The 24,932-nt window shown below is 44.5% G+C and overlaps 1 protein-coding gene across 4 annotated transcripts in view; it reads left to right on the top strand.

Annotated features, from left to right (window-relative positions):
• UNC13D (unc-13 homolog D) overlaps positions 1 to 23,993 on the top strand; it is an 880,699-nt gene extending 856,706 nt beyond the window's left edge. For 3 of the 4 annotated variants that reach the window (XM_078654552.1, XM_078654549.1, XM_078654551.1), the window contains exons 32-33: positions 10,585 to 10,790; positions 22,375 to 22,989. In XM_078654552.1, the coding sequence (XP_078510678.1) occupies positions 10,585 to 10,790; positions 22,375 to 22,484 (316 nt within the window). In that variant the 3' untranslated portion in view covers positions 22,485 to 22,989. Of the gene's footprint in view, positions 1 to 10,584; positions 10,791 to 22,374 lie in introns of all 4 variants that reach the window. The other variant, XM_078654550.1, reaches the window with a different exon arrangement.
• Positions 23,994 to 24,932: the final 939 nt, after the last annotated feature.

Below are 24,932 nucleotides of genomic sequence, written 5' to 3'. Positions count from 1 at the left end.
ACAAGAGTCGGCAGAAAGGTACTGTGAACCATCCTCCGCAACAGCCCCTGTGTTTGCAGTGAACAGTGCCCCCCCACGCACCTAGCTGGAACTGGTTTCTTTCTTAGCCTACTCGATAGGACTTGATAGAGCCGGATAACTGTACCCTATTGGTCTTATTTAAAAGCTAACACTGGGACAGTATCCAATGTATTTTATTAATGGTAATCTGCTCATACACCCACCACAGCTGACTAAATACCACGCATGTCACATTTTGTCCCTTGGGGCCAGTTTCTGACAGCCTTTTGTGTTTTGCACACCAGGGACCGTGCCCACTTGTCCGTTTGCTTCTAAACTTTCTATCTTGTTGCACTTTTGTCCTCAGGGGTCAGTTCCTGTTAACATTTAGCGCCATGCCCTTTATGGTCTGTGTGTTTTTTAAGCCCTTTTGCTGCTAAACACATTTCCACACTGCACTTTTGTCCTTAGGGTTTAGACCCCGCTAGCCATCAATGTCCCGCATTTCATGGACTGTGTTTTTATGCCTTATTGCTGCTAAACTTATTCCCACGTTGCACTTTTGTCCTTAAGGGTCTGTTTCCTTTAACATTTAGCACCTTGTACTTTATGGTCTGTGTTTTTTATGTCCTATTGCTGCTAAACATATTCCTATGCTGCATCTCTGTTCTCAGGATTTAGCCTCTAGCGCTTTGCACTTTATGGACTGTGCTTTATTGCCCAATTGCTGTTAAACGTATCTTCACGTTGCACTTTTTACCTCAGCATTCAGACCCTGATAGCCTCTAGCGCCTTGCCCTCTATGGACTGTGTTTCTTCTGCTCTATTGCTGTTAAACTTATTCCCACGTTGTATTGTTCTGACCATGGGCTTCTGACCCCGTTTTGCCTTTGGTATTTTGTACCTTGAGGACTGTGTTTACTTGCCCCCTTTTGCTGCTATTCTTACATTAACGTTGCATTCTTGCCTTCTCAGGGCCGGGGGTTTGTCAGGCTTTCGACCAGTTCCGAACGCAGTAGTTCGGTAATCGGTTGATTAATCTGACCCTCGAGTCTGTGACCGCTTTGGTTATGGGGAAGCGTGGTTGTGTATCAAATAAAAACCCTTTGGTGCTATTACCGGCCCCACTCCCCCAAACTTCAATTGACAGAATGCTCCAGAGAGCTTTCGGGGTAGTATCACCAGAAATTGAGCACACCGAGAGGCGACTAACTCTTCCCCCAACCCTCTGGACCGCTTATCTCAGAAGAATCTAGCCTGGGCTCTATTCATAGTCCTTGAAAATCTCCACCCGGGCAACACCTGATCTTGTCACCACCCACACATCCATCCACAGTTAAACCAAGACACCGCAAAGGCAGAACAATTACCACACAAGCAAAAGCTACAAGGCGAAAACCTGGCAATGGGGCAGGATCAAACAAAAAGTCTAGCTCAGAAACCTGTTCCAGTGAGGGGGAATCAGTAAGATCGGGAGGAGTGGTAGAGCCCCCCCCCTTAATCCCTTACAGAAATTCTGACTGTCCTCCATGGGTTAGGAATTTGATAGTGGAACTAGAGGTATAGATGAGGGCCATTGTTAAGAAAGAGCTAGCGCTCCATCTCGGTAGCAGCACCAGTGGCCAGATGCCCGTCCTGCTTGCACCTAGCTACTCTCATGCCAACACCTTGTCGACCGTAGTGGAAAAGAAAGATGGTAGTACCCAGACGGATAAAATACAGTGTCCTCCGCCACCCATTATTGTAAACTGCCCGTCCACTACGAGTACTGTGGACTTCTAGAGCTGCCCTCATGGTCAATGAGCATCCCCGTGGTAAGGAACCCGGTTCATACAAGGTTCAAAGTAGGAGGCCAGCTCCTAGTCCCTGGGGATCCTGCATGCAGAGAGCGAGCATCCATTCTGACCAGTCAATAGACAGGGAAGAGCCCACCCCAAAAGATTACGTGCACGCAGGCCCAACCCACCCTCTACTTCCAACAATTGACCTACCTCCAGCTTCACTCCCCTATGTTATAGTTGTAACCGGGGTACCTGAATCTAAAACTGGTCAGGTAGAAACACACTTGAAACTGAGAAATAAGTGCCTTTACTGGTTCACCAGGCATAGACAATTTCCCTACGAAAGGGCTGGTGAGATACTATTGGTGCGGAGAGTGGGATGGGTCGAGAAGAACCCCAAAACAAGTAATGGAGATTGTATAGTTATCAACTTTAGTAATCCCTGGACAGTCCAAAACCTGGCTGATAAAATCCCCAGTCCCCGTGCACCGCCCACAGGGATCCAACTTCACACTTTGGTCTCGTTCTACTCCTGTAACCGCCCATCACTATGGACCCCTCACACAAGCACCCCAACACACTGGCTTCAACCCCCTATCACTTTTGGCCAACCCCCCAGAACACAGTTCAACGTACCAGTAGCAAACATTTGGGGCCCTTGAGAAGGTTGATTGACTTTCAATACTACCAGACTTCTCTACCACCTGACGACCAGGGGGGCCAACAGAGCACCCAAATTAAAAAGTACAGGGCTGCACCCCCCTAATGTCACTAGAGAGACCCCAGTCGCCCCCGCGAACCTCCTCACAAACCCCTTTTGGGTTCCCAAGGCTTGGAAGGTGTTAACCTAGAGGTATTAAACAATCAGTCCTCCCCTACTACAGAACTGACAATGCCAACTCAGGAGGGGGATCGATCCTCAGCGCAAATGAGTACCCTACCCTGTGCCTGAGTTAAACACTACACAAACTATAATTCCCACTGACATTAGTGAAAGTGATGCCACTTCGAATCCGGGTTTGCAGTTGAGGGTCCTGTCATGGAATACTGCTGGTATCAAAAACAAACTTCAAAATCCCGTTTGGTACAGTTTGTCCAGAACCATGATATATGCATGTTCCAGGAGACTTGGGCAAGAGAAGACATTGTCATGAGGGGTTTTGCAACCTTTAATGTGCCAGCAACCATGGGGGGCAGAGGTAGACCATCGGGTGAGTTAACCAGAGCTTGCAGTGGGATCCTCACATGTCATTGCGGGTAATTCCACTGGAGATGAGGTCAGATTTACCCTGTCTGAAGTGCTAAGTGCAATTGGGAAACTTTCCCGGGGAAAGGCCTCAGGACTTCATAAGATCCCCGGGGACCTATTCCGGGATCAGCCTAATATCTGGGTGGCCACACATTTATACTGTACCGTTGAACAGTTGAACACCTCATTGGATGATGTCCTGTGTACCCTCCTTACTTTCAATGCTGAGACTAAAATTGCATTTAATAAAGGACAGAGGTCCCTAGACAAAGAGTATTCTAACAAAAAATAAATATAGACTAAAAAGAAACTATATTCATTGTCCAGCCAGACAGTATTTAATTTTTGATAAAATGATGATCACATGAAATGAGGTGTAATACAAGCAGGACACCAGCCGATGTCAAACTAACACACTCAAGGAAGGAACAAACAAGGAAGTAAAGGCAGGTGAGAATGGTCTGTATATCATAAATCATAACAGACAATATGTAATACAAACTTTTGCTTCTAGTCATTCACAGTGAACTAAGCATATAGTGTGCAAGGGTCGAAGACGTTTCGAACTCTAACATCATACAGAGTTCATCTTCAGGACAAACTGTTATTGCCTTAGAAAATATCAAATGATACAGAACAGCCCACACTGTGGGAATCATGTAAGGTAGCATGATCAAGAAAGAGGAAGGGGGGAAAAAAGACATATGGAAAAGGTTAAAACATGTCTTTTAGAAAGTACACAAACAGGTTAAAACATGTCATTTACACAACCACAATATTTGTTTAACAAACCACATACGAGACCCCTTGATAATAAAGGTGATTGAGAGGATAGCCTTGACGTGAGGAAACAGGGATGCACATAGTAATATGATCTATGTAAATACCAAATACACAATGGGTCGTTTTCATGAAAACTAATTAAACAAGGATGAACAGTGAAGGTGCAGAAGGGCCGATAGTTCCTAGGTGGGTGATTTGGTGCCGGAAAATGCCGTGAATCGAAGACAATGACAGGGGAGGGTGTCGAAAAGCCGAACAATACTGATCCAGGAGGAGCCCCTTAGAATCTAGGCTAGTGAAGTGACGTGAGTCATAAACAGTGACGGAGGATTAGTGCCAGGGGATGTCGGATAGCCGGACAATACTAATTAGTGAAGGAAGGTACCTGTGTGGCTGTCAACAAGGTACGCGGCGGCAGTACTTGAGAGACGAACAACAGACCCAGGGTTCTGTAGTTGGGAGAAAAACCTAATGTAAACCGTGCTTAAAGGGGGGCGTAAGTTGAGGTGAGGATATTAACTCACTTACCAGTTGCAATCTAATGGCTGGCAAAAGTAGAGGATACTTGAGCGTCGGGTAACTGACCAATGGTTCTACAAGGGGAAGCATAATTCATGATATAAACCAGTATCCGTGCGTGAGTGAGGGGAAACGTGAATAAGGGAATTGTCTCGTTTACCAGTTGCGAGCAGGCGGACATGACCAAATGGAATGAATACAGTCCTAAGGGCAAAGAAGGCGAAAAAAATGAATTATCAAGTTCGCCGCTAATAGGGTGGAAAAGCAGAAAGTCACGCTAAAACTTACCAAGATAGCCGGCAAAGCGGATCCTCAATGGGGTCCACGATGTCGCGTAAAATTACACGATGGGGAGAGGTTGAGTCCGAACCAGGAAGTAAGCCCAGCACATGTCACATGGACATTCTAGCCCAATAGCTACCCGCGTGAAAACGGGCGGCCATGATGGAACAGTAAGATTGTCTGAACCAGTGTCGGCCATCTTAAAGTGGTGTGATAGAGGTACGGGAATTAAAACATGCACTTACGTGAACACAGGCATGCTGGAGTGCAAAAGTGTATACAGTGTCAGAGAGAGCACAGTACAGCATCACATATAACCATCAGCAATTTAGTGCCGATACAACTCCATTCCAGAGGCAGTATGTGTGGTTGCAGAGTGATATACCACAAGAGAGCATAAGGATTAACAGTACGTGGTTCCAATAAAGCAGTCCAATCCTCAGCGCGATTCAGTCCATTTTGGATACTATGCGTCCTAAGTATCCAGTGCAGTTCTTCTTTATTGAGTAGATGTTGCAAATTGGCTCCTCAGGCAGGTACCTTAACTGTGGCGATGACAGTCCATTTAAAGTCAAGTTCAGTGTGCGCAAGTTCCATGAAGTGTTCCACCAAAGGGGCATTGGGTGTTTGGCAGCGTATTCTGCTTCTATGCTGACACATCCGTATTCTTGCCTTTTGTGTAGTTTGCCCTATGTAGATCTTACCACATGGACAAAAAATAGCATAAATAACATTAGCGCAATTACAATTGGAAAAATGCCTACGTGTCAACTTAATGTCTTCATAGATAAATTCTTTACCTTCAATTGTCGCCAGTCAAGCGAGGAAGTCCCCAGAGGTCATCTAATGTCACATTAGGGTCAGGCATGGGCAGGGCTGCCCGCACCAACTGATCTTTTAAATTTTTGGATCTTTTAAAAGCAAAGAGTGGTTTCTCCAAATCGAGAGGACCGGTGTTGACAACGTGCCAATGCCTTTTGATGCTTTTGGTGATGGAATTTGAAGCAGGGGAGAATGTCGTAACACAAACCAATCGGTTCTGAATTTTTTTAGGTTTAGGTTCAAGGAGGGCTTCCCTAGGGCAATACCAGGCCCTCTCTAGTGAGCTACGGATCAATTTGCGAGGGTAACTGCGTGAGCCTAATTTGGCGCACAAAGTTTGTGCCTCTCAAAAATAATCAGCCTTCATATAGCAATTCCTGCGAAGTCGCAAGAACTGCGAATAGGGAAGAGAGTCCCGAAGTGCTCGTGGGTGATGGCTTTGGTAACTCAACAAAGTATTCCGCCTAGTTGGTCTCCTGTAAAGCCCTGTAATGAGTTGACCCTCAAAATGCTGGATATTTAGGTCCAAAAAAGGAATTGTGGCATGGCTAGTAGACAGTGTGAATGTAAGACCACCGCAATTGAAGTTAAGCCAATGAAGGAATTGAGGAAGAAGATTTTCAGAGTCTTGCCAAATCAAAAAAATATCATCGATGTAACGCTTCCATAGGGCAATGCCACTATGGAAGGGATTAGTAGGTACCAGAATGCGGCCGCATTCGAGGTACTCCATGTACAATATGGCCAGGTTGGGGGCAAAAATTGCCCCCATAGATGTCCCCTTAATCTGGATGTAGTATTGGTCATTAAATAGAAAAAAGTTTTTGGTTAACAAATCTCTAGTAATTGTAAAATAAATAAGGTTGGTACTTGGTGTGGCATGGGACGTCTGTTTAGAACATCTTGGACAACCAACTTAGAGTCATTTTGTGGAATGTTAGTATATAATGACTCCACATCCATAGTACAAAGTACAGTGGATGTGGGGTCATATGGATAACCCTCTATGATGTTGATCATATGCATACTATCACGAATGTAACAATCAGTGATAGGCACAAAATCTTTGACTTTGACTTTCTAAAAGACATGTTTTAACCTTTTCCATATGTCTTTTTTCCCCCCTTCCTCTTTCTTGATCATGCTACCTTACTTGATTCCCACAGTGTGGGCTGTTCTGTATCATTTGATATTTTCTAAGGCAATAACAGTTTGTCCTGAAGATGAACTCTGTATAATGTTAGAGTTCGAAACGTCGTCGACCCTTGCACACTATATGCTTAGTTCACTGTGAATGACTAGAAGCAATAGTTTGTATTACATATTGTCTGTTATGATTTATGATATACAGACCATTCTCACCTGCCTTTACTTCCTTGTTTGTTCCTTCGTTGAGTGTGTTAGTTTAACATCGGCTGGTGGCCTGCTTGTATTACACCTCATTTCATGTGATCATCATTTTATCAAAAATTAAATACTGTCCGGCTGGACAATGAATATAGTTTCTATTTATTTATTTTTTGTTTGAATACTCTTTGTCTAGGGACCTCTGTCCTTTATTGAATACGTAACTACCCAAGGTCCCTAGCTTATTGCTCCTTTGGGTCCCCTTGTATTGTATAAACTGTGTGGGACTAAAATTGCATTCATTAATATTTACTCTCGCCCGGTGTCCTTTGCCCAGGAATCCCAGGCCATAGATATGCTCATTACATTCCTTGAGCTAGTTCCCCCGAATACTAGGCTGGTGTTAGGTGGCGATTTCAATTGTCAGTTTGAACCCCAAGCCCTCCCCATCGATCCCTTGCTCACTGCCGAGGATTCCCTTTGGTTCATCCCTGAACCGTTGATCCCTCCGGTGAGAGCTTGGACCCCCTTGGTTTTACAGATTAACGCAGTCACACTAACTTATGCTTTAAGAGCATGCAACGGTCGCACCAAGTCAGACCAACCCGGAAAACCCACCTTTAACAGACCGGGCCAAACATCTGTATTGGACTATATCTTGGTGGAAACTAGAATATGGCATTGGGTTGTCGACTTTGATATCTGGCCAAGACACAACAGCGACCACAACGCCCTGGTACTTGACCTCAAGCTCCCTGAATCTCATAGCCCTCCAACTTTTGACAACCCCATCAGTACCAATTTAATTTTAGACAATAACAGGAGGCGAATTAGGTGGGAAACCCTGAAGCAGTCCTAAGACAATATGGCCGTCCTGTACTCCCTAACAATTCCACCTCTATTGGCAATGGAGAAGATCGCACAGACCCCCGACTCCAAGGGCACCAGCACAAAATTATCGACTATCCATACAGACCTGACCATCAGTCTGACTAACATCTTTAACCCCCTGACACACTCTAAATCCAAGAGGGCCCCAAAACCAAATGGTTCAATAAATCCTCCCGAATGGCAAAGGGTGCCCTCATTGATGCCATAAAATCAAAAGATAGATCTTTGATAAAAACCAGGAGGGCTCTATATAGCTATATTTTAAAGTCCGCTAAATTGGAGTGGGAGTCCGAAAGATGGGGTGCAATAAAGCAGGCCCTCACCACCAAAAATATGAGAGGGTTTTGGACTTTGGTTCACATAGGTAGCAACTTAGAGAGCTCACCTATTGAGCCGAATATCGCAGCCGACGCTTGGAAATTTAATTTCCAATAGTTATACTCTACTCAGGATACTGTAGAGCTTGCAGTGGAATCCTCGCAAGTCATTGCGGGAATTCCACTGGAGATGAGGTCGGATTTACCCTGTCTGAAGTGCTCAGTGCAATTGGGAAACTTCCCCGGGGAAAGGCCCCGGGGACTTATTCCGGGATCAGCCTAATATCTGGGGCCCTTAGTTATGTGTATTATTTAATGCCATTTTAAATGGCATGGAAATACCGGACACCTGGTTAGGGACAGAAATGTTTCCAGTATATTAGAAGGGATCCCCCTTCCTGCCCACCAACTATAGGCCAATCAGCCTGATTGACATAACACAGAAACTGTTTCCCAGGATCGTTTTGGAGCATCTCCAGTCCTGGGTGGGTGAGCGGAGATCCTGAGCCCGTATCAGGCCGGTTTTCATAAAAATATGTCTACCATCGACCAAATCTTTAGGCTCCAATTACTAAACTGGAAGACGGTGACGTTAGAGGGTGGGAGCCTCTATTGGATCTTTGTTGATCTTAAATCAGCCCTTGATTTGGTCCACCGTGATAAATTGTGGGTGGGCTTATAGCAACTGGGCATCCCGCCATACTTGCTGTCTTTGATTAAGAGACTTCATACCGGAAATTTGCCCAGGTGAGATTCGGGAAACGCGGAGAACTAACATCACGCTTCCCAGTAAACAGGGGTGTGTTTTCGCCCCCACCCTGTTTTGTCTTTTTATTAATGCCCTAGTGGACCAACTGAACATGGTAGACAACACTGATGCCCCCAAGCTCGCCCATGGCAAGGTGCCAGCAATGATGTTTGCGGACGACACTTTGTTATTATCCGAATCACCTATAGGCATTCAAAGGACGCTCGACAGTTTTGCTCTATTTTGTAAGCATAGGGGACTAGAGATTAATACACAAAAAACCAAGTATATGGTATTTAATCCTAGTAAAACATCTCGCCCCAACCCCACTTTAAATGGCATCTACTTAGAGAGGGTAACTGTCTTCAATTATTTGGGTGTGACGTTAACGGAAACCTATGGATGGGGCCCGCAGCAAGAAAAGGCAGGCTTTAGGCTAGCCCAGATGGCAGGGGGACTAGCAAACCTTTACAGGAACTCTACGTCTAGACAACCTGGCCCACTAATCTAGATATACAAAGTCCAAATCAGGAGTGCTGTAATGTATGGGGCAGAACATTGGGGACACCTCCCTGTAGGTGGAATGGCCAAAACTGAGAACAAATTTGAGGCCGCTTTTGGGTCTACCGCAAAGCACCCCTTCTACGCATGGACCTCGGATTAAGACCCATAGGTGAGGAGCTTGGATTGCGACCCCTCATCATCTGGCGCAGGCTATGGGCGACCCCTGAGCTAATAGCCTACCAGTCGGAATTGAAAGCAATCATGGAGCTCCCAGGGATTGGTAGGCTACCCTGGTTTACACATATAAAAGATCTGTGTTGTAGACTAGGTCATCCGAACCTATGGACTAAACCAGAGGTAGTGGCCTCCTCTACATCACGGCTCGAACTGGTAAAAACGTATAGGCAGTTGAGCCTAACTGAAGCACAAGGGAGTGCAAATGTGGGCCGCTTAACCTCTGACTTTTTTCAGTTTAAAGATCAGTATTTATTTGAGCTTTTCCTTGACGAGGTACAACCGTTTTTTGCAAGGAAGCTTTATGTTCAATTTAGACTGGGTTGCTTGCCGGTCCACGCATTCACAAAAAACTGGTCAAAAGCCTCCCCTGATAGCTGCCCTGCCTGCAATAGCCAAGAGGAGACTCCTTTCCATGTTCTTTTTTTCTGCCCAGAATACGAAATACTCAGGAGGCACTGGCTATTGCCAATTTGCAGGAACCTGGGGTTCAGGGAGTCAAAGGAGGCTTTTAAAGTCTTGAGAACCGACACCCACCCACGATAGTCTTTGCTGTGTCACGGTTCCTTAACTCTATGTGGCACAGGCGTCGTACATTTGTAACCTCTCCCTGTACTTGATAATTGTTTTTTGGCCATTTCCAATTGTTTTGATTTTATCCTGAACTGCAATCAAATGTTTAATACCTTTTAACCTTGTTTTTAATTCACTTCTGCATTAACTGTGTCTATTCCACTATGTTGGGTTCTATTCTGTAATGATGATCATCAATGTTTTAAATCAGAATTGCATGTATTTTATGTACTGCTTTTATGGTCTATCTGATCGAAATAAAGCTTGGAAATGGTTAAAATGGGAAAATCATTGTGCATGTATTTATTGGTTTTGTTCCACAATGGTTTGAAGAAAATGTTAAGCTAGGTTCAGTGGAAAAGGGAAAAATAGTCCTGTTGAAGTGCTGCAAAAAAATCCGTCCTGTGTGCCCAGTTCATGGTACTTGAAGGTGTAAGGATTAAGTAAATGTAGTGCAAAAACGTGGAAAATATTGGGTTTTCTTTTATTGCCAGATTATTTCATCAGGGTTTTTGCCTGTGTTTCTTCCATCAGCCTGGTCACACCCGAGCAGTGTGAGCATGAGGGGGCCTGTATCATGCTCACAGTCTTCGATTATGACACACTTGGGTTTAATGATTTGGAGGGAGAAGTCTTCATCTCCATGAAGGGCCTACCTGGCTTGAAAGGAGAGGACCAAACCGACAACACATTCCAAGTCAGCCAGACTCGTCTGCCACTGATACACCCCCAGCCTACTGGTACATCAAATATTTTTGTCTGCTTCATTTAATATTTCTCTATGCTCTTCTGCCACCATGTTTTCTCCCCAAATGAAGTTCACTTCATGTATTTTTCCTAGGTTTGCTCCTTTGCGACATATATTTGCACTGATTGACCTTTTGTTACTGATGTTTTGAGTGTTTATAGCAGTTGTAATACTGGATTTTTGATTTGTTGGGGAGGTATTTAGTCTTCTGTGCAGCAGTCTGCCAAGTAGTACTGTGGACATGTTTCTTTTGGAGCAGGTGCTCTGTAATGCTACTCTTTGGACTCTGAAATATGGATGTTTCTTGGTATTAGTCCAAAGAATGGTTGGGTCTAATCAGTAGGGCCTTAAATCCAATGGGTTTAATGAGCCTTACACTGATGTGTATCAGATGGGCCCTAACTCCGGAGACGTGTGTTACATAATGAGTAGGAAGGTTGGCATTGTTATCTTGGTTGTTGATTTTGGTTGGATACTTTTAAACTACCTGGCTGTTTGGTGGACAATCAGCAGGTTAAGTTGTGCTTGATGAGTTTTAAACTGATTGGCTGAATTTTAACCTAGTTGATATGGGCTGAAAAGCAGCCACGGCCGGCAGTGGGAGTAAATGCAGGGCGGTGACATGGGGAGGGGGAGGGGCAGGGTGGGGGGTAGTAATGTATGGATTCCGGAGTTTTACAGGTAAGTATACATTTAAATAAATAAGACGAATTTCGTTGAGTACACTGCATCCCAAAATGCCATGCAGTGTGCGCAACGAAATTAGTTTTATTTTTTTAAATGTTTACTTACCTGTAAAACTCCGTAATCCATACATTACTTCCCCCCCACCCTGCCCCTCCCCCTTTCCACGTCACCGCCCTGCTTTTACTCCCACTGCCGGCCGCGGCTGCTGAAAGGCCTTAAGCTGCATGGCTTGAATTGGATAGACCTGAGATAGTTGGTTAGGGTTGATTGGCTATAAGCTAATTTGTTTGGAGTGTAGAGACTTACGCTAGTTGACTGTGTTGGACAAGAGTGGCAGATTGACAGATGTAAACTCCTTTGAACAACATTTCTTACAGTTATTGTGGTCCAACAGCAGACAGAAAAAGTTCCATTACTGTTGACAAACCAAAAACACTTATTCCCAGAAAACACAAATAATATAGTCAAAACAAAAACATGGGTTGAAAGGTAGCAAGTCAGAATGTGTTCAAAAGACAGTAAAGAGTCCATCAAATCACCAGGATTACCACACGGGCCAAAATCAAAATAAAAGAGCAGGTCCAGAAGAACAGCAAGCAGATGTAAGGAACCAAGAACAACGGTCTCCACTTCAAGCCCTTTGTAGTTCAGGGTTCCAGGGTGCTGAGCATGTTGTTTATGTCCAAGGAATACTGGGAGTTATAGTGTATTCCATTCAAACCAATACAGGGCATGTGTTTTGATGTATTGACAAGCCACCCCTTGTTTGAATATGCTGCTTCCAAAAGCAATGCTTCCCTGCTGTCACTGCTAAAACCTCTCATGCATGCATTGACCGGAGAATTCACTTGTAACCTGACACAAAAAGCAGCATGTTTCTCATGGTAAGACTCATTACAGTTAGCAAGATACATTATGTATCTTGCATGCTAACTGTAATGTCTCACCTTGAGAAACATGCTGCTTTTGGTGTCAGGTACCGAGTGAATTCTCCAGTCAATGCATGCATGGGCTTGTGTGTGTGTGTGTATATGTGTATATATATATATATATATATATATATATATATATATATATATATATATATATTTATTTTACCTACTGGCGGTCGCCAGTAGGTATATATAGTTAGGATTTTTTCTCTATGGGTTTTTTGAAAATTCTATGTCTAATAACTTTGGCGTTTGTGGACGGAATTGGCTGAAATTTTCAGGAAAATGGCACATTTTGTTTCTGAGCAGCCCCTGAAAATTGGGGGGGGGTTCGTCCAGGGGGGGTCGAGAAAAAAGGGGGGTCCCAAAACGTGTTTTTAACATTGAGTTTTCCATAGGGCGGTTGGCCTCACTTTTAGCCCGAACGGCTGAATGGATTTGCACGAAACTTGGCAAAATTGTAGGGACTGGTAGCCCGATGTGCCTTTTGTAGGTCTCTATATATGTGCTACAGTGGATTTTGAGAAATTAACGTTTAAAAAAAGATATATATCTGTAACAGCGGACCGGGCAGCGCTCCAGGACGCGTACTTTTCGCGCAACGGAGCTTTGTGAAGCGAAGCTGATTGGTTCTCCGGCGTCTGTCAACATTCCAAACAGTCCGTAGCGGCCGCCATCTTGTCTCTCGGTAGGATCGAGAGACAAGAGGAGGCCAAAGCGAAGGGGCAAATGACCATAAGGGGGAATAGTAGATCCTCGCTGACCCCCTAGGTTTGATGTGGAGGTTTTAAAAGGGCCCCGCGGGGCAAAAAAAATAAATAATAATAATAATCGAACGGCTGAATGGATTTGCACGAAACTTGGCAAAATTGTAGGGACTGGTAGCCCGATGTGCCTTTGCTAGGTCTCAATATATGTGCTTCAGTGGATTTTGAGAAATTAACGTTCAAAAAAAGATATATATCTGTAACAGCGCACCGCTTTGCGTACTTTTCGCGTTACGGAGCTTTGCGAAGCGAAGCTGATTGGCTCTCCGGTGTCTGTAAACATTCCAAACAGTACGTAGCGGCCGCCATCTTGTCTCTCGGTAGGATCGAGAGACAAGAGGAGGCCAAAGCGAAGGGGCAAATGACCATAAGGGGGCATAGTAGATCCTCGCTGACCCCCTAGGTTTGATGTGGAGGTTTTAAAAGGGCCCCGCGGGGCAAAAAAAAAAAATAATAATAATAATCGAACGGCTGAATGGATTTGCACGAAACTTGGTAAAATATTAGGGACTGGTAGCCCGATGTGCCTTTGCTAGGTCTCAATATATGTGCTTCAGTGCATTTTGAGAAATTAACGTTCAAAAACAAGATATATATCTGTAACAGCGCTCCGCTTCGCGGAGATAAAATTATATCTGTATTACCTAGCTGTTGCTAACACCAGTTAGCGATGGCTAGTAGGAGATAGCGACCATCTTGGGCCCCACTTTGCATGTGAGTGATATTTATCACTAATGACATGCAAAGTGGGCATGCCAAGATGTTAGCGACTGGAAACAGTCGCTAACATCGCTATCTCCTATTATCAACTTTTGGAAATATTCGAGATAAGCGCGAATATCTCCAAAAAGTAACAGCTGCCCTGAGCAGTTCTTAGCCATGTTATCCAATGGGAGGTGGATAACATGGCTAAGAGCATTAGCTCGGTAATGCATGAATATCGCTGAGTTTTCAGCGATATTAATGCATTGCGGTCGTTTTTTATCGTATTTGCGATAAACCTTGATAATAGCAAGGTTTATCTGCGATAATTTCTGACGGTAAAAAAATCTTTGCAATGCATCGTTAGGGATAAATATCGCTTAACTTTGGTAATATGCCCCAACGTCTGTTAACGTTCGATTCGAAGGAAATCAGGAAGTGTTGAAAAACATTGTCTGCGCCATCTTGTCTTTTTTCAAATGCCACACTTTTGTCGTGCATGGCAGCCATTTTAGATGCCTTGACCAGACCCACTCTGTGCACGCTGTCGATCCTTAGCATGGCTCCCCACCCTCGCAAGCATCTCACCCAGGCAGTGGTCACCCCCGCTCTCTGTCTTATGCATGGGTAATAAACCTCCCCCCATCTGCGCTGCTCTTCCCTGAGAATCACACCCTGTGCCCGCCCGACACCTCCCTTTCGCCCTATTCACTACCGCACCCTCTGACACTCCTTTTCCTCTGTGTCCGATTGTCCAGGCCGGTCCTAGGCTATCAGCTAGCCCTGCAGATGTAGTTTATGGCCACAGCTGTAAAGAATCACCCCTCTTCAAAGGAGTTATAGTAGATCAAGGCCCACACTCGATGAGATCCGTCACAGCAGAAGCGTTGCTATTATCTGAAAACCATCCTGTATTGTGATTGGGGAGGGGACCGAGCGTGAAGCGGAAGATTCCAGGGATGACTCTTTGTACATCAAAGTTTTTACAATTATGTGTCACATTAAAAATATATAGCACTCCGACAAAGTAGTAAGATTATAAAACTTTAATAATTTATAAATATATACAAGAAAACAAAAATAGTAATAACATATAAACATTTTTAGGGAAAAACAACGAAGTAGCGGTCGGCTGTGCGAATAGTCCCATCGCAGCACAACGTCCAGATTTCCGGCGTGGGGCGTCGCGGGGGGTGGGTCATCAGTAGCAAACTGTTGTGCGAATAGTTCCAAGGCAGCAGAACGCGCCGAAATCTAGATGACACGAAAGTGATGTCTAGTAAGTTGCCACCCAGCAAATAACGGCGTGGGGCGTCGCGGGGGGTGGGTCATCAGTAGCAAACTGTTGTGCGAATAGTTCCAAGGCAGCAGAACGATGGCACCAAGGTGATGTCCAGTAAGTTGCCGCACTGGTTTTGGTATCCTACAACGCTGCTCCGAATAACGGCGTGGGGCGCCCCGGGGGAGGCGGCGTGAACGGGCCTCTCCAGGTGGAGTGTCATCTGTTGTAGTGGGGCGCCCCTTTACCGTTTCAGTTGCCATTCCGTCCGTTTTTGGTCCACTGTGTCAAAAGCCGCAATTCAGCTGAGTTGCGCCCACTCTTGCGGTGCAGCGATAGGCGGCTGTCACAGGACTCTCAAAATGGCGGCAGGCTCTTTCCTTTTTGGGCCTGGTCCACTGAAATGGCCCTGGGACACCTTGGAAATCGGACGCTTGTCTGCTAGGTCTTGGACCCCATTCTCGAAAGCGTCCCCTCCGCCTTGAGAATTCATCAAAAGTTTTGGGGGCCCGACTCCTGCAGGCTTCTGGTGGGGAGCGGCTGCCATGATTGCTCGCGGAATGACCACGACGGAGCTACGAGATGGTGGTGCTCTCATGCTGACGCCAGTTTAGTCTGAAACATCCAGAAACAAGGTGGGGCTTTCATCGTTTGGGAAAAAAAAAAAAGTTTTCATCCAATGAAAAGTGTTGTTTTTAGGTCATATGATCAAGCCTTCCATCATTAGGAAACCAAAAGTAAAATGAACCAATGAAAAGTTTTATAAACAAGTCACATGACCTGTTATGCGGCATAGGGTATAAAATGCGGAGAAAATACGTTGGCACGTGAGGCGGCGTCAGTAGCGGACCGATGTGCGAATAGGCCGAAGGCAATACAACGCGCCAAGATCCGGATGGCACCGAGGTGGTGTCCAGCAAGTTGCAGCACTGGTGTGGCCATCCTACAATGCTGAAAGTCGGCGTGGGGCGCCCCGTTGGCCTGTGAGTTTGCGTCAGTAGCGGACCGATGTGCGAATAGGCCGAAGGCAGCACATCGCGCCAAGATCCGGATGGCACCGAGGTGGTGTCTAGTAAGTTGCCGCACTGGTGTGGCCATCCAACAATGCTGAAAGTCGGCGTGGGGCGCCCCGTTGGCCTGTGAGATGGCGTCAGTAGCGGACCGATGTGCGAATAGGCCGAAGGCAGCACAACGCGCCAAGATCCGGATGGCACCGAGGTGGTGTCTAGTAAGTTGTCGCACTTCTGTGGCCATCCTACAATGTTGAAAGTCGGCGTGGGGCGCCCCGTTGGCCTGTGAGATGGCGTCAGTAGCGGACCGATGTGCGAATGGGGCCAAAGGCAGCGCAACAATATTTTCTGACTGACACCACAAGGCGCTGAGATGCCAAGATCCGGATGGCACCGAGGTGATGTCTAAGTTGCGGGTTGATGTGCGAATGGGGCCAAAGGCAGCGTAACAATATTTTTTGTATGGAAGATACCACTAGGCGTTGAGATGCCAAGATTCGGATGGCACCGAGGTGATGTCTAGCAAGTTGCTGTACTGGTGTGGTCATCCTACAATGCTGACACTCGGCATGGGTCGCCCCATTAGCCTGTGAGATGGCGTCAGTAGCGGACCGATGTGCGAATAGGCCGAAGGCAGCACAACGCGCCAAGATCCGGATGTCACCGTGGTGGTTTCATAGTTGAGAGGCACTTCATCTGCAGTGGGGCGCCGAGATCCGGATGGCACCGAGGTGATGTCTAGCAAGTTGCTGTACTGGTGTGGTCATTCTACAATGCTGAAAGTCGGCGTGGGGCGCCCCATTAGCCTGTGAGATGGCATCAGTAGCGGACTGATGTGCGAATGGGGCCAAAGGCAGCGCAACAATATTTTCTGAAGAGAAGACACCAAAAGGTGCTGACATTCCAAGATCCGGATGGCACCGAGGTGGTGTCTAGCAAGCTATGCAGTTGAGTTGTGTGCGCACTTGCGGCGAATAGGTCGAAGGCAGCATAACAATGTTTTTTGAATAGAAGACACCACAAGGCGTTGAGATTCGGTTACCACCGAGGTGATGTCTAGCAAGTTGCCGCACTGGTGTGGCCATCCTACAATACTGCTCCGAATAACGGCGTGGGGTGCCCGAAGGGGGGGGGAGCCGGCGTGAATGGGCCTTCCTAGGTGGAGGCTCGTCTGCTGTAGTGGGGCGCCCCTTTACCGTTTCAGTTGCCATTCAGCTGAGTTTCGGCTGCTCTTGATGCTACAGCGACAGGCGGCTGCAAGAGGACTCTCAAAATGGCGGCCTGTTCTTTGGATTTGGGCCTGGTCCACTAAAATGGCCCTGGGACACCTTAGAACTCGGACGCTCGATTTTTTTTCCTTTCCTGTACATGCAAAAAAAGGTAAATGCCCGGTACGTTACACGCTTCATCTGCCACGATGAACTCTCCAGAGGAACCGAAAAAAAATATAGTTGTGGTAACTATACCATGCATCGTCATATGGAGAGGTGGCACCAATTAATTATAGTGCTGCATAAAAGAGAGATTTGGAGGAGAACCCCATACCTGCTAGTACATTCATCAAAGAAGTGGCACTGAGAGCTTCAGAGGCAAGGGAAACGGTCCCAAATATTTAGAAGAACTTTGGAAAGATTAAAATGACATGTTTAGATTGTGGCAAATTAATTTCATGTGGACAGATGAGTGTTACTCTAATAAATACAGCATATGAACATCATCATAGTCGATGGTTGGTAGAGACATTTTGACTATATCCTGGACCTGCCCGTCCTCGCCCAAAATGGCGCCGGAATAAATGGGACTCGTAACTCCTTGTTGTGTACTGGTTGCAGAACCTTGAAATCACGAGATACGTATGCAGTTTTGAAGCACATGGCGGGCGGGGACGAGAATTGATTGAATATTTCGACATCCCTATTGATATTAAGTTCTGATGTGTTATTGATTACTGTACTGTTGAAAGTTCGAATTAACGTCACCCATGGTACTTGCCCGCAAATGTATATCTAGATAATTTTATTGTAACTGGCCCTGTCGTATTTTAATTATAAAATGTACGTCCACCGATTCCGTAACTGTTAGACACCTTAGTTCTTGCAACCTAATGGCCCGCCCGTTACGTTCCTCTACAGTGTAAATGTCTATTCATCATATACGATTACAGTTTGCTCTGTGGCAGGCCCACGTGGTTATAGGCTCGTATTTGTATAATGAAATTTTCACAATAAAGGTTTTTAAAAGAAAACATGGTATTAGTATATACATTGGTAAAGTTTTTAATAATAGTGACTGTTTTAGAATCATTAAAAGGCAAGTGAAATAAAGCAGACCAATTACATGAAGGGTAAAAGGTATAATACGAAGGAACGCAGTAAAGATAAATGGTCAAGGGCTGTTGTGTTTTCTATTCCTGCAACATAAAGTGATCGATAAGAATCTCATATTCAGGCGTATCGGCGACTAAGACAGCAGGTCGACCCTCTTTTGCTCAACGGCTCCGTCATGGGACGAAGAAACGCTCTTTTTCTCGAAAAAAGAATATATTTTACTTGCAGGACAGTTGTAAAATTTCCGGGAAAGTACATTAGCCTGGAACATTATAACATATATTTAAGAAAAAATAATGTTCGGAAGTAATGAAAAGCGTAATTTTTAGGTCATATGACCAAGCCTTTCATCATTACAATAAGAAAAGTAAAATGAACCAATGAAAAGTTTTATTAACAAGTCACATGACTTGTTATGCTTACGTTACGCGCTGCGCGCCCCGGATGACTTCCGGATGCGCTAACGCGGCGCGTCATATGACGCATTACGCGACAACGCAGGTACAGAATATAGTCAAAATGTCTCCACCAACCAGCGGTCGGAACACAACCCCTTTCAGCAGGCTAAATAGTTCTGTTAAATGACAACAGAAGGGACAGGCAACAAGAACCATCAGTCAAAGAGGGGAGGGCTAGTTCTTCTCTACCGGGTTACATTGGGGCGCTACCGGAACTGATCGAATTGGTAGTCTACAGTGTTTCTGGATGTTTCAGACTGAAGCTGGGGTTAGCATGAGAGCAGCACCATTTCGTAGCTCCGTCGTGGTCATTCCGCAACCAATCATGGCAGCCGTTCTTTATCGTTATTTTGGGCGGGGTGGGTGGCGGAGCCGAGCTGTTTTGCAGCCATCATTGTGTGGAGTTCAGTTCATCTCACTAGTTTTGTATTTGTCATGAGGGGTTGTTCCTAATGTTTCTATTTTAGCGAGGTCAAAAAGAGATCCCATTAGTGGCCTACTGATTTTGCTCGATTCCTTTTCTTTTTTTTTACACGATTTTTCGTTATCTGCAAAGACTAAACAGAGTATTGCGACTCTGTGTTTGTTTGTAAATAGAGAATGAACCAAAGAGAACTAATTCTAAAACAGTAAATACTTGGATAACAATCAATCAAATGGAGAGAGAAACAGGCACGACGGATTACAACGGGGGCAAAGGCCTGCGTTAACTACCTTTCACTATCTGCAAAGAGAGAGTACTCCTAATAGAAATGAGGGGGGGGGCACCATTCAAAGCAGATCAGTGTGCATAAACACGAAAATGTTTTCACTTACCACGTACTTGACATTCGACAGCTTATGATATTTGCTATTAAAAAACCATTGAAATTCACTGAAAAAACCATAGGTTATAGACCATATATAGTTAGGAATTAGCATTTACAAAACCTTGAAAATTCACTGAAAAAACCATAGGTTATAGACCATATATAGTTAGGAATTAGCATTTAAAAAACCTTATTTTACTCACACAAAACCATTGAAATTCCATATATAGTTAGTTGCACTAACTATATATCGCGCACCCGCAATCCACTGCTGATCATGTCACATATTACATCATTCATGACATGGTCAGTGACATCACTGATGACATCACTGATGACATCTCAAATGACATCACTGATGACATCACTGATGACATCTCATTTGACATCATTCTTGTGCTAATACGATAAACCTCTTCAGACTCTAATATAACCTTAGATACACTCAGTGTATACAGACACTCACACACTGCCACTCATCCATGGAGTTACTCACACACCCAGTCAGTCATGCAAAGAAACAATCTCACCTCCATTTCTTCAACTATACAGTTAAACACACCTTACTTATTGAAACATATACTAACACATATTTACTCTCTTATACAATCCCTGATACAAGTTCACAATGATCGATACAACCACTCACTCATTCAGTGGCTCTCATGCACAGTTATTTATATATGCCAACTCTCACATGTACTGTGTTTTACATATGTACTTACTATGACATGTAGCATTGAGATATCCATTCACTCATCAATACACTCATGCACACAGTCAACTGCCCATGTAGCTGTTTCCACATGCACTCTTGAACTCATACACCTAGTGAATAAACTGCTCACACATCTATGCATAGAGTCACACACCTTCCAGCCACCCCCACACAAACTCAATCTCCCATAGAAATACTTGGGCAACCAATTAATAACACATATAGCCTCTCGTATAGCTAATGATCAACACATGCAGCAGTTTACAGAACAACAGACATAATGATGCACAAATTAAGACAGTTTAGTCACTAACCCATGCATTCAGTGAGACACATTTAATCACTCACTCATACAGTCAGTCACGCACCTACTAAATCCTTCATCCAGACACTTATACATCCACTCATTCTTCAATATGTAAGACATATTTTAACTTTACAGAAACATACAGTCACTGGATGTTGTCATCAGTGATGTCATTTGAGATGTCATCAGTGATGTCATCAGTGATGTCACTGACCATGTCATGAATGATGTAATATGTGACATGATCAGCAGTGGATTGCGGGTGCGCGATATATAGTTAGTGCAACTAACTATATATGGAATTTCAATGGTTTTGTGTGAGTAAAATAAGTTTTTTTAAATGCTAATTCCTAACTATATATGGTCTATAACCTATGGTTTTTTCAGTGAATATATATATATATATATATTGGGTTGTAGTTAGGAAAACGTCCTTCTTTTTGTACACACCAAACTACACAAACATTACAAATACTAAAGTTATAGTTATACAGCCCAATATTTAATTGTTTTGTCACTGATAACTAACACAACTTAACCAGTTCACAGCTCATACTAGTAATTACGCTTTCCACCCCATAATCTATATTCCTGTCAGTATTTAATCTACATCAGTTCAGCCAGGTTCATGCTATGCCTCTTTAAACTAGACTCTAACACACCAAACCCCATTTCACTTTATGCCACTCCACTCCACTCTACACCACACCTCTCTACAGCACTCCATGCCAGTCCATTCTATGCAATTTCACTCTACGGTACTTAACTCTACGCCGCTTCACACCACTCCACTACATTCTATGCCAATCCACTGTACACCACTCCGCTCTATACCATTCCACTCTACGCCACTCCATGCTATTCAACTGTGTCACCGCGCTCTACGCCACTCAGCGCTATTCCACTGTACGCCACTCCATGCTACGATATTCCACTCAAGGGCAGTCCACTGTACACCACTCCTCTGTACGCCTCTCAACACGCTGTTCCACTCAACACCACTCCTCTCTACCCCACTCCACTCTATGCTATTCCACTCTACGCTACTCCATGCTGCAATATTCCACTCTACAGCAGTCCACTAACACCACTCCACTGTACACCATGACATTCAAGTACTCTGTTCCACTCTACATCACACCGCAATACACCACTTCACTCTATGCTGTTCATGTGTACGCCACTGAACTCTACACAACTCCACTCTACGCTATTCAACGGTATGCCACTCCAATGTACGCTACTGCACTGTACGCCACACAAGTGTATGCCACTCCACTGTACGCCACTCAACTCAGCAAAATGACACTCTGTGCCACTCCTTCGTATGCCACTACATTCTACATCACTCCACTGTATATTATGTTCTGCGCCATTCCACGCCACTACACTGAATGCCACTTGGGTGGTCAGTTTGACTTAATTTGGCTTTACACTCTATGGCCAAGAATGGATAGTCATACAGTTACATGGTATTACCCTGTAGTACCTTTGACTTCTCCATTCTTAAAGTATCACTGTTTACTGTAAAAAAAAAATTCTGGTGCTGTCTAATGGCTGTTTTTCCTCCCTGTCTGCAGGAGACCACATCCTAAAGCTTTTGGAATTGCGAAAATCAGATAAAGAAGCACAAGCATTTGTGAAATTGAGGAAACAACGTGCGAAGCAGTCCCTAGAAGGCAAGCGGTAGCATCCATTCTGGACTGGAGAGAGGCTTTGACACATTGTAATTTTGGGATGCTCCTGAATTTAACTATGCTGTCCAGAGCAAACATTACTGAACCTGCTTTTAAAAGCCACATAGTTGTAATGCGATGCACCTAGTGACATGACACCGGTCAACTGTATTAGTCAAGGTCATTGGAGGAGAAGGACAGAGGAGACTGGACAGGAGATCAAATACATGGTCGGTTCTGGGTACGGAGAGAATTGAAATGCACTCTGCAGCCCTATTGTTAATGTAAGATATTTTTCTGTCAATCAAGAACCTCAAAAGTCTGGGAGTCTCAGATCTTTACAGTACAAATTATTTGATGCCACGGAGAGCAAGCATTACGACTGCGTAGTCTTTTGATAATGGACTATTTAGATTAATATAACAGGACCATAATACATATTTTATTTTCACTGAAAGATTATCTCTTTCTTTATCAGAAATGCATGAATCCTTTCTGGAGCACCATGTGATGGTTCAAGACCTCTGTGAGAATGTTTGGAAGACCATTTGACTGACTTAATCGTGTTTCGAAAATCATTTGCCTTTTAGACCTCGACAATGCCTTCTCACATATTGTCTCCTGTGAGCTCCCTCACACTAACTAGTTATATAGGATCTACCTGTATTGTTTGTACATCATTGAAACACCCTAATGAGGAAAGTTGTAATGTGTAGATTATCTAAAGGGCACCCTAAACCTTACATCATGATCAAAGGATCTGACTCTCGGCACATGGCATCACTAGATTTATCATCATTAACCTGCTGAATACCACATGGTTGTACAGGGCCAGCCTTGTGCTTGTTGATGTGAGCCCCACAGCATATGACATGGTAAGACCTACAGTTGTGATATCCCAATTCTTTTTCTGTTAATATTGCATTGCTCTTCCTCATCATTATGATACCACCATACCCACGAATTAAGACACCCTTGATACTCATATTTTCTGCCATAAGAAATATTGTACCTGCGAACTTCCCCCATAACAATGGCTTCAACTTGTGACATAACAATACCTTTGCCTAATGCCATAAATTCAACAACATCTGAGCATTGTACATATTCCCTATGTCATGAGTCCAGTATGGAGTTAAAGAGACCACGTCTTCCTCTACTCCAAAAGACGAATGTGTGACTACAGAGGAGACGCCTCGTGCTCTAATCCATGAAGCCCGTAGTTTCCACAACTTGGGTTTATATCATGATGGACATGCCAATGGTATGAGAGCATAGTCGCTGTGTTTCTGCGTGTAACTCGTATGCTATGTGGATAGGGAGTTCTTTGGCCCTGAAGAAGACCTTTGACCTTTTTGGCACTATTGTTACATCAAAACATGTTGGTATTCTTGAGTGGTTAGGTGAACCATTATGTTGTACCCTTATACAACAATTCTGATTTTAAGTAAGCCCAGGGGTAACCATTAATAAAGGAATCTCCTTTCGGTATACCCTTAATTATTTTGAACTTTTAATCTGGACAAGTGAATTTTTCCTTGAAAAAATATATATCTTAGAACTGCCAATTTTATTTGGTTGAGTCCACTGGAGGGACACTGTCCTACTCCAGTGTGAGAGGTTGCCTATGATGAACCATGCCATGATAGATTATGGGTGAGGCGACCCTTCAAATATCTTTTTATGACCCTGTAGGCTACAACCTTTACGTATGTTATGTTGATTTGTATAGCGCACTAATCACCGAAGAGGGTATCCAGACACTTGGGCGAGGTGTGTATGTGTGTGGTCCCAAGGCGCTTCTATGAAGAGCCAGGTCTTCAGCTTCTTGAGGTACCCAGTAAATGAGGAGGAGGCTCTGATGCGTTGAGGTTTGTTGTTCCATGTATTGGGTGCGAGTTAGGAGAATGAGCGACCTTCAGTTTTGCTTTTGTGGATGCACGGCGAGAATGAGGCAGAGTCTAGGTATCCGGTGGGTTGGTGAGAGTGAGTGCGGCTGTTCAGGTATTCTGGTCCTGTGTTGTGTAGGGCTTTGTATGTGAAAAGTTTGAATCTGCTCCGCTTGTGAATGGGGAGCCAATGAAGCTTCCTGAGGTGCGGTGTGATGTGGGTGTGGCGTGGGAGGTCAAGTATGAGTCTTGCTGCTGTCTTCTGGATAGTCTGTAGCCTGTGTAGGAGTGGTTTGAAGATTCTGGCGTAAAAGGTGTTGCTGTAGTCCTGCCTGCTGATGATGGGCATTTGTGTGACGGTTCGTCTTGTGTTTTGAGGCAACCATTTGAAGATATTTCGCAGCATGCATAGGATGTGGAAGCAGGAGCTGCACATTGCGTTGACTTGAGCTGTCATGTTGAGGAGCTTGTATGTAGGACAAGATTGACTAGATTCCTACAACACCCAAGTACCATAGGTGTTATGATGTAATTAAGACAATGTACTTGGGTTATTTCCCCTCTTACACGGAG

The sequence above is a fragment of the Lissotriton helveticus genome, chromosome 7 (assembly GCF_964261635.1).
Source record: "Lissotriton helveticus chromosome 7, aLisHel1.1, whole genome shotgun sequence".
Lineage (NCBI taxonomy): Eukaryota > Metazoa > Chordata > Amphibia > Caudata > Salamandridae > Lissotriton > Lissotriton helveticus.
This window is presented reverse-complemented; position numbering and strand designations above follow the sequence as displayed.